We start from the raw sequence: 10,684 nt of genomic DNA on the forward strand, positions 1-10,684 counted from the left end.
TTTCAAATTACATGTTCTATAGATTTGATCGGTCTTTTTATTACAATTATTTGTTATTTTAACATGATATATTAATAATATAAAAAAATAAGAGATATATTGAACCTTATGGAGAACAAATGTTATGAATCAAAGATAGTAAAATTTAAAAAAAAAATACAATTCGGACAAAAATTTAACATAAAATAGGAATTTAATTTCTCAAATATTGGTACAACACCATATATATATCCTTTATTGGAATGCACAAGTACATGAACAACAACATTGAAAAATATTAACCACTATGATGTACCAAGAAACGATGCATCATGAATGCATTTATTGGGCTACAAATGTATATACATAGCATGGGATATTATTACAGTGCCTTAGATCAAACAAAATAAAGTTAGATTTATTTCAATCATGATGATTTTCTATTTTCATGACATCTATGTAAGACTTTCCAATAAGTTTTTGGGCAAAAAAACCCTCAAAGTATTCCATTACTCCAACACTTTTGAACCGTGCTGGTGTTTGTTCAGTGATCAAGCTTTGTGCAGGACCTAGCATAGCATCTTCTTTAGGACTATAAAATGTAGCAATTGAAAGTCTTTCTTTTTTATTGTTCACCATTGATCGATGTTCGATACTTTGGTATACTCCATTGGTTATAATCTGGCAAGTGAAAAAACACAATAAATAATTTAAGTACCAAGGCTAATTTGTTTACTAACAATAGATGCGTTCCCTTTATAATTGAAGACAAATATTGTTTTACGAAAAGTGTTAGGTGATTATTTTTCTTTGTTTTTGCATTATATTTGATAGGAAAAAGCAATATAGATAATTATATCTCTAATAACACGTTTTTTAAACAATAATTTTTTTCTATATTTGTTTAATTTTTTGCATAAACTTTTTTTTATTTACTTTATATATTTTTTTAGTTCACTAAAGATTGAATTATTGACTAATATTATATCATAAAATTATTTATTTAATTTAAATTAATAAAAAAAGATAATATAAATAGTTATAGTTTTAATAATATTTAAATTAATATTAATAATTCATTTTTTTCTAACATTAAAGGTGGTGTTCCTTCGATATTCCTCTAATTGCAGACGCATTCATTTTTTCTTTTATTTATTTATTTATTTATTTTTCTCTTTTGGAACGGTAGTTGTGTCCATTTACCACATGGTTTTGGTATTATAGATAATTTTTTCAAATTTGGACCCTGCCCCAATTTTTAGAGATACTTTTTGGCTCGATAAAGTAAGAAAAAAACAAAAAAAATTTATATCATAATTCTACTGGGATCTTATTCTTATATATTGTATGCAGTGATAAATCCAAAACCATATATAGTGGTGGGGCAAAAATATATAGGGATAATTTTTTTAATATATAGTGTCATCAAATCTTTAATAAATTAATTAACGCATAAAAAGAATCAATGTAAAATATAATTTCTTTTACCTATATTATTCTTAAACAATATCATTCAACTATTTATTATTATTATTTTCTATTCATCATCAATTACGAAGTCTACTTATTATAATATTCATTGTATAAAAATTATCTTAAGCAAAATAGCTGCTAAAGATAGAAGACCATTTAAACGTGTTAAAATAAAAAAATAAAACATAACATTAAAATAAATAATAATATTAATATATAGATGAAATACTTTATTATTTGAATCATTCTTTCTTTTAAAAGAAAATCAATTATATTTAGGAAAGTAAATTTAAAATTTTTTAATTTAATTAACTAACTAGTATTTCAAAATTTGGAATCATAATTTATTCATTTTTTGTTGACTTGATATATTTATTTATTTATTTTTAGTTTCGATACAAATCAAATTTTAAAAGATAACTTATTGTATTTTAATTTTAATAAACTTAAATTTCTTTTAATATAAAACTTAAAAGAACCATTTATATTTTATTATGGGAACAAATACATTAGTGATAAATATATACATCTATATAATTGCTAATAGTTTTAGGAAAAATATAGGTAGATAATGAAAATATTAAATAATGTAAACAATAGATATATAGGATGTTTAATTCATTAGGTATGCGGATAGAAGGGGTGTATATGGCTCGGCCCGGCCCGGTTCCAAACATTTTAGGGGCTAATTTAGTGTGATTTCACCGAGTTTAGGGTCGGATAAGGGTTTCAAAAATAGACCCGGTCATTATTTCGGGTCGGGCTCGGGTCATAGCTCGGGTTGCTCGAACTCGGCCCGGTCATCATACACAATTAATATTTTGTGTTATTAGTAATGGATGATGACTATTCTTATGTAAAATTTAAGTATTGTAAACCTTAATATTTTGTGTTATTAATCATTACAAGACTATAAGTTGATGTTTTATGTTTAAAATGCATAAGACTTTAGACTAATGCATAATATTGTGTTATTTGTATAGATTTAAATATTTGGTGTTATTAGACAATATTAGTATTGATTGTGGTTATGCTTTAATTTTAGAGAATGGTTGATTCTTGTTATATTTTTCTAAGTGAATTTTACCATGTTAAATAATAGTTGGAACCTTGAAAATTTGGATATTTTCACATGCTAGTTTACAAGAAAATATCAAGGTAATGTAATGTTAATGGCCTGATTTTCACTCGGTTTTTATCCGGTATAATCGTGACCCGAAAGTGTGTAGGCTTTATCGGGTCTTAGGTCCGACTTCGGGTCTAACAAATGGGCCCGGTATATATTTTGGGCCGGGTCTAGATCACATCAAATCTGGTTTTATCCGGCCCATAAACACCCCTAGCGGATGGTTATTCTAATATTAAGATTTAGGTGAGTAATTTGAAGATGTAGTGTGTTTTACTTGAATTGGGCCAATTTTAGGGCTCGTTATTCATATTGTTCAAGAAAGTCATTAATTACTTAACATAACCCATAATTTTAAGATCTTAGCTGCATTTGTGATAGTGCCCCCTTTGCTATTTCAGGATCCGTCCGAGTTTATTTAATTCATTTGCCTAATTGATAGTTAATAATTGTTAAATGATAATTTAATCAAATCTGCTAATAATAATAATTTTTTACAATCAATTTTATGTAAAGACAACTATAAATAAATTTTCAATCCAACATAATTATTTTTTTGAAACACCTTAAATCATGATCATATAATAATCTAAATTTAAATGAACCCAAATCACTTACTTTTGAAAATTATTGGGATCAAAAGAAAACTTAATAAATTTAATAAAAACTGAATCCAAATACCAAATATAATAGAAACTAACATTATAAGAAAAATATTGAATATCATCGAATTTAGCGTCAGACATTAGCGATAAGTTTATCTTTGACAATTAATTCATCGAGTAAAAAAGTTATCGTCGGATTAGATTTTCTACCGGTAAATCTTTCAGTAATATATAGAAGGAAAAAAAAGAAAAATTGGTACAAGCATTACTGTCAGAATTATCAGAACGATATGTTTTACGCAATGCATTACCATCGAATTTATCTGCCAGTAAATCCGACAGTAAATCTGATCTAAATTTAAAATGTGTGTCTCTCGCCCGTCACTTTTGAGCACACCCTTCTCTTTCCTCCATTCTCTTCTCTCTTCTCTCTCTGATCCCTTGCAACTACTTCCGCCAGCCCCTCCGGTCACCCTCCGCCAGTGCTGCCCACCTCCATTCTCCTCCAAAGTCAACGTCAAGTTGTATATATCGCGTTTCATTGTCTCAAACGAAGTTGCTCTCTATGTCTTTGCCACCGTTAAAAGAGCTGCCGCTGCCGCTCCCTCTATCGTCGGAGTTGTATCTCTCATCCGTCGTCCAAGTAGGTTGCTCTCATCCCTCTCCCTATTTCATTCTTTTTTTAATAAAAAACCTAACTTCTTTTTTTTCTAACCTCTTTTTTGAATAACCACCATTCAGGTTCACATTTGCCTCTGATTCCTCTGCCTGCGGCTGCTTCAATTGCCGCCTACATCTCCTTCTATTTCTGTTGTTTCTAGTTATCCTATTCGGTTCTTTTGTCCGTGCTTTTGTCAAGAACAAACGCCTCAGAGTGAAGAAAACCGCGAGAATTCTCACTAAGGTTCTTAACGTCACTACCAAGAAATCTCCTTGTAGTAAAGGTAAATTCTTCACTGTCCCTTCCACAATTTTTATCATTCTACGACTGTTTTGTAATTTGTGGTTTTTTTAATCAAATTGAATCTATCTCTCATATTTGAATATCATTCATTATAGAATGTTAAAAGATTTTGGTTTGGAAAGATTATCTATTTTAGAGTTTGCATATTTATTTAATAATTATTCTAAAATTTATACAAATGAAGGTACTATTACTATTGTTTGAGTATTTGATGCAAGTTATTTATTAGAATTTTAAGTTTTTGGAATCTTAATGTTAGTTTTATGTTGTGATTAGTTCACACTATGCTTGTGGTTTGCTACGTTGCTTGTTTGGTTTGTCCATGGAACATATTCCTGTATTGCAATTGATTCGAGATGCATTACAGATTATATATGTATGTAGCACATCTTTCTTAATCTAGATTAGTATTTTATTGTTGCATTAAATTAAGCATTGTTTGGTACAAAATGGTCATTATAGACTTGTTGGTACGTCTTATTTTCTATCATAATTAAAATTATTTATAATGAACCTATAAAGCCAGATAATGTGAAGCTAGAAATTGATAATAAAAATGAATATATATAGTAACTCATTCTCTTCCAAATAATTCATACATAGGTTGCGTATTATTTTATTTAATGCTTATTATTGATTTTTAATTTAATGTCCTGTGGTTCATTTATCTTTTCTATTTTTTGTTATTTTTTTTATTGGACTCTTTTTGACGGTTGCAGATTTCTATAAAATAATAACTTAACAAATCAAGCTCCATTAAACTTAATTGAAGAATTAGAATTGAACCTTGGGTAACTAAAGAAACTTATTTATTTTTCAACTTTTAGAATTGTCTCAGACATTTAATAATAATGGCAGATGACAATAAATTTTTTATTGGTTATGAATTGGTGTTTGATTTGACAATTGTATTGGTCTAATTTATAATAATGTATAGTTGATATTGTGGATGATAAATTAGTTAATTTTTAGTATCATAAGTAGTTTGGTATGTTTGATTCTTTATGTAATATAGTAGTATTAGTATAGACTAATCTCTAATGCTCATCGGTTTGCTCATTCGATTTCTGATTTAATATTGTTCAATTTTTATAATTGAGGATTTAGGGCATTTTAAATCTGATTTTTTTACTTAATTGAATTTTTTTTAATAATAAACTTTGATATTTAAATTTATTCAGAACTTTTAACTAAAAATTATAGACAAATTATTATAAAAAATTATAAAATTTTAAATTTTGTTAGTTTAAAAATTATTAAATTTAAATATTTAAAATTATATATATTAAATTTTAAAATAATTTTTTTAAGAAATTAAAATTTAAGTTTACCATCGATTAAATTCGCTAGAAAACATTAATTTAATTATTAATATTAAAAAATATATTGCCGTCGTATTTATTGAAAGAAAAATTCGACAATAACAAATTTTAAAATTTCACAATTAAAAGTTTATATCTGTCGATAATTAGCGATGGATAAAAAATCTGACAATAAATAATCACTGACATAATTTATACCGTCGAATTTATTCTATTATTAAATCTAACGGTATTTGACCCTTTTTTGTAACGTAAAAAGTTCTTTATTTATTTATTTATTATTTTTTTTTTTTTGGACTGGACAGTGTAAAAAGTTATTTAAAGAGTATTATCATTTCTATCAAGTTGATAATTGATATGTTTTAAATTTGATATGGTCGGGTCCATTACCTCTAATATGTCCCCAATGTTGATGATGAAGGCATTAGGTAATGGTTTAACAGGAACCCAAATGCCATTATCCTTTCTTATTTGCAATCCTTCAACTTCATTGGCTTGTAGGAGTATAGTTAGACCAACTGCATCCGAATGTGGTGTGAGACCATTAACCTTTTCCGGTTCAGGACATGGAGGATAATAGTTCATCCTCATCATTTGAATTCCATCTTCAAATAATTCTCTCATTTCCTCTTCTTCTATCTTCAAAGCCTTAGCCATTTGGGTAATAATAACTATGGCTAAGTTTTTCAATTCTTGTGAGTAAAGTTCCATAGTTTCTCTACATGGCAAAAGCATCGAGTACACACATATAATTAATGATACTAAAAGTTCACAACTACAATTGTACAATGATATTAAAGGGTGGAAATAATAATATTAAATTAATTTGAAAAAAAATTAAAGATAACATTAACATTTATCCCAAATGTTTAAAACAAAAAAGTGATAATTTATTATAAATTTTATTACGCAACCCTTTTACCGGTTTAAATTTTTAAATAAATAATTTTATAATATAATATTAAATTTTTTATGAATTAAAAAAACTAAATTTCTATTCTTGTTATTCAAAAATAAAATAAAATAACATTAAAAATAAAGCATACAAACCAAAAAAGAAATCATTGTCTAAAGTAATATGTTACAAATAAAATCTTTTACATGTTTTTTTGTCAGTTTAAATTTTAAAATAAATAATTTCATGACAATAATAAAACAAAAAATTAATTAAAAGGGAAGAAACAAAAAAATATTCATATAATAATAAAAACTACCATACATTTCACATTAACGATCTCAAAAAAATATGTGATCGAGAAGACAATATTACTTCCGATCCGTAGAAAAACTTTTAATCTTATTTCTGAGCCTAAAAAATTATAAATCAAAATTTTTAAATTAAAAATATAACAAAATCTCATTATGCACAGCTAGAGCTACTTATCATAAAATTCATAATATATTTTCAATCATGGCAATTGCATCCATATATAATCACAACTTGCAAGCTACACAATTGTTCACACAAAACATGCAAACAAAGATGAAAATTAAATAAAACCTGAAGGGAAGAGGAAGTTGTGGAAATAAGTGGGGAACTCTCATGTGGTTTGGTAGTGTGAGCATATAGAATATATCAGCCCAATCAAGTTTCTGATCTTCACTCTGAACAAATGCTTGTCCAAACCCTTCCATATGTTCTGGACTTTGCCAATATTTTTTCTTCTCTGACATTGGAAGGTTGAAGAAATTTTGCATCTCCAACTTTACCTTCTCAATCAGACAAGTGCTAACTCCATGGTTTACAAGCTATAATAATAACAAAATTAAGTTGATTGTTCATTCTAACCATTAACCATACATATATAGATAAATGAATGAAACGATTGATTTTATATGAATTGAAAGGGAGAGAGTTAAATTTGGTATAATACCTAGCTATATAATAATTATTAGTTTGAGCAAAAATTCAAATCACTATTTTAAGTGATCACACACATGTCATTTCAACGACCATAATAATTCTAATTACGTATACATGATTGATTATATATATGGTGTTATAAGGTATTTTATTCCTATATATATATAATCGATAGAAAAAAAGTTATTTAATTATTCTGTTAGTTTCTATAATTTTATTAAATTTATAATTTTATCTCTATACTTTTTTCTCTTTCAATTGAATTTTATACTACTTTTAATTTTATAATTAAGTCTTTCTTAGTATAAAAATTATTATAATTAACTGAATATTTTTTCGTAATTTAAAATTATTTATAATTAAAAACCTAATTAGATATTTGACCGCATGTTAGTTTTAATTTTTTGACATGAAAAGAACTTAATCATAGAATTAAAAAAAAATAGAGACCTAATTAAAAAAAATATAAGAATATAATTAAAAAATTGATAAAAAAAATTATAGAGATCGACAGAATAATTAAACAAAAAAAAAATTAGTATCCAATTTTTCCTTTTAATCAAAATATCCCAATTTCTTTATTTATTTCTTTCATAATGAAAATGAAATATACGTTTTCCATTATTAAGACTTGAATTAACTATTAGTTAAGAGATAAAACTATTTAACAAACCAAAAACACTGAAAATTCAGTAAAACAAACATAGGAACCTTCTTAAAAATTAAAATCAACCAGAAGAAAAATCACCTAAAGAATTGAGGCTTATATTTGAAACGTATGTATTGAGAGAAATAAGAGTATAAGAGAAGAAATTGTTGTTAAATTTTGTATATATAATCAGGATTAAAAAGAAACGCGCATAAGTTTTTTTTTTTTTAATGATTATTTGAAAAGACTTGGGATTAAAGGACATACCAATATTAATTTAAGTAATTAATTGTTTATAATTTTTTGTAGTATGTAATATATATTTTATTATCTAACATTGAGTCACACTAATATAGAATGAAGATTATCTATACTAAATTTCTCTAAATAAAACTGTACATCAATAAGCATGTATGTAACTGATGAACTCTTATTTTCGTATATTTTGAACATCAATTGTGTATATCAAAATTAAATTAGTTATAAAAATTAGTCACTAATATAAAATACATATTAAAAATAAACTAAATAATATATATTTATATATAAATTTATAAATATATAATAACTGATTTTAGTATATAAATAATTTTTTATAGGTATAATAAATTATTTGGATTGAAATTTTAATTTTTTAGATGTCTACAACATATAAACTTTTAATTCAAAAATTTTTTTTTTAAAAAAATGTTACACAAAAAAAAATCATTAAACTGCACATTATTAAGTGCTACCATGCATTTTTGGAAGGAAGTGAAGTTAAACAAGTGATAGGGGGTGAGAAAAGAGACCTGAAAGAATCCCCAATGTTTGGAAGCATGGTGAAGTTTGGCTAATTCAGAATCTCCATACTCAGTAGAAAGCAATCTCTGCAAATCAATAACTGGAATCTCAAGTGCATGATCAACTTCAGAGATTACCAGATCATGATCTTGTTGTGGCTGAATGTATCTGGGTGGAACACTAGACAATTTTTGTTTGGCCAATTCTTGAACACTTGGCACCAGAATTGATGTCCCAGATGGGTTGTTTTTCTTCAAGGTCACTTCCATGGCTCTAATATTATTATAATACGTATCTCCCTTATTCTGAATGCACTTGATGCTAGATTTGCGGAATTTATAGATAGATAGGAATCATTATTGTGTGTTAAACTACTGTAAAAGATGGTGACATTTATTATACATATATACTAAAAAAAGGTAATCTGATTCTAGTTATTTTATAAATATTTTATAATGACTAAAAATTTTTAAGAGTAAAATTATAGAAAAAAATATTTATTTAGATGTGATTAAAAAATAATTGAATAATTATGTATTGTAAAAGATTGATATTATTAAAGGATAAAATTAAAATCTATTTCTATGTAACGTTTTTGTTTGCAACGTTTTCATCCTATTTAAGTCCCTAACGTTTTAAAATTATCTCAATTTTATCCCACCGTCAATTCTGTTAACAGATTTCTAACGGTATGACAACATTGAATCAATTTTAAAACGTTAGGAATTTAAACAGGACGATTTAAACGTTAGAGACAACATTAAAATTTATCCCAAATATTAGAAATAAAAACGAAACTTTACTCAATAAATAAATATATTATTTACGAAAATCTATAAAACACACAATATTTGATATGTGCATGATGATCGGATTTTTGTGTGAGTAAAGAATTTCACAAATGAATTCTTGTTGCAAGTATAGTTTTTAAACCAACAAAGAATCCTGTCGTACAAGCATTTGGTTGTCACAAGTAACAAACCCCTATAAAAATAAATCGAAGTATTCAAACCTCGGGTCGTCTCTCAAAGGAATTACAGGGAAGTGTTCTTATTATTGGTTATGGACACATATATTTTGGGATTTTTAAGATAAGAAACAAAAAATATAAATTGCAAGAATTAAACTGATAGCTAATAAAGCTCTTTACAAGGTATGAGAACTAGAAATCCTATCCTCATTATCCTCATCAATTGTGATGACAAATGCCATTGCTCCTACTTAGTCAACCTCTACCTATGAAGGAAAGTCAAGTGGATAAATCGATTTGATTCCTCAAGTCCTAGTCAACTCCTAAGGAAATACTAGTTTTAGTGGAATTCAAATCAACTAGCAACTTCTAATTATCAACCAACAAAAGCATCAGATAACTTAAGAGTCACTAATTACTCAACCTAAGCCAAGAGGAGAAAAATCTACTCTAACATCCTTCCAAGCATTTTATCACACACTTGGAAGGCATAAAATAAAAGCATAAAAAAGTAATAGGAGAATATTGAATCTAAACAACCAATTGCAAATATAAATAAGGACAAATAAAGGAAGAAGCAATAAACATAAAATACCTCAAATTGCATTAATAAGAAATTAAATGGAACATGAAGAGTTCATAAACTAAATTAGCAAAACAAGGAAATCACAATGAGAAATAGATAACAAAAGTGTTAGAACAAATAATAGTAGAAGAAACCTAAATTAAAGTAAAGTAGAAATCTGAAATTAAGAAGAAATAAGATTAAGAACCCTAAAATCTAGAGAGAGGAGAGAGCCTCCCTCTCTAGAAACTACATCTAAAACCTAAAATTGTGTGTATAATGAAAAGTGTATGTCTAATTTCCCCACTCTACAGCCTCTAATCTTCATTTTTGGGCTTGAAACTGGGCTAAAAACAGCCCAGAAATTGCCCCGGCGAATTCTGA

The 10,684-nt window shown here is 26.5% G+C and overlaps 1 protein-coding gene across 1 annotated transcript; it reads right to left on the reverse strand.

Annotated features, from left to right (window-relative positions):
* Positions 1-199: 199 nt before the first annotated feature.
* On the reverse strand, positions 200-9,059 carry LOC130941447 (protein SRG1-like). The gene is made up of 4 exons (XM_057869949.1): positions 8,774-9,059; positions 6,971-7,218; positions 5,860-6,187; positions 200-660 (listed from the first exon to the last, which is right to left on the reverse strand). The coding sequence occupies exons 1-4, from the start codon at positions 9,032-9,034 to the stop codon at positions 403-405; spliced, it is 1,095 nt and encodes a 364-aa protein (XP_057725932.1). The 5' UTR covers positions 9,035-9,059; the 3' UTR covers positions 200-402.
* Between the last annotated feature and the right edge of the window lie 1,625 nt (positions 9,060-10,684).

The sequence above is a fragment of the Arachis stenosperma genome, chromosome 7 (genome assembly GCF_014773155.1).
Source record: "Arachis stenosperma cultivar V10309 chromosome 7, arast.V10309.gnm1.PFL2, whole genome shotgun sequence".
In the NCBI taxonomy this organism is placed as follows: Eukaryota; Viridiplantae; Streptophyta; class Magnoliopsida; order Fabales; family Fabaceae; genus Arachis; species Arachis stenosperma.

What these genes read in the sequence shown, in the direction of transcription:
- LOC130941447 (XM_057869949.1), bottom strand. Translation starts at nt 9,034, where the DNA reads ATGGAAGTGACCTTGAAGAAAAACAACCCATCTGGGACATCAATTCTG. An exon ending in AACATTGGGGATTCTTTCAG is followed by an intron (nt 7,219 to 8,773) that starts GTCTCTTTTCTC and finishes TTATTATTATAG; the next exon opens with CTTGTAAACCATGGAGTTAG. An exon ending in CAACTTCCTCTTCCCTTCAG is followed by an intron (nt 6,188 to 6,970) that starts GTTTTATTTAAT and finishes TTTGCCATGTAG; the next exon opens with AGAAACTATGGAACTTTACT.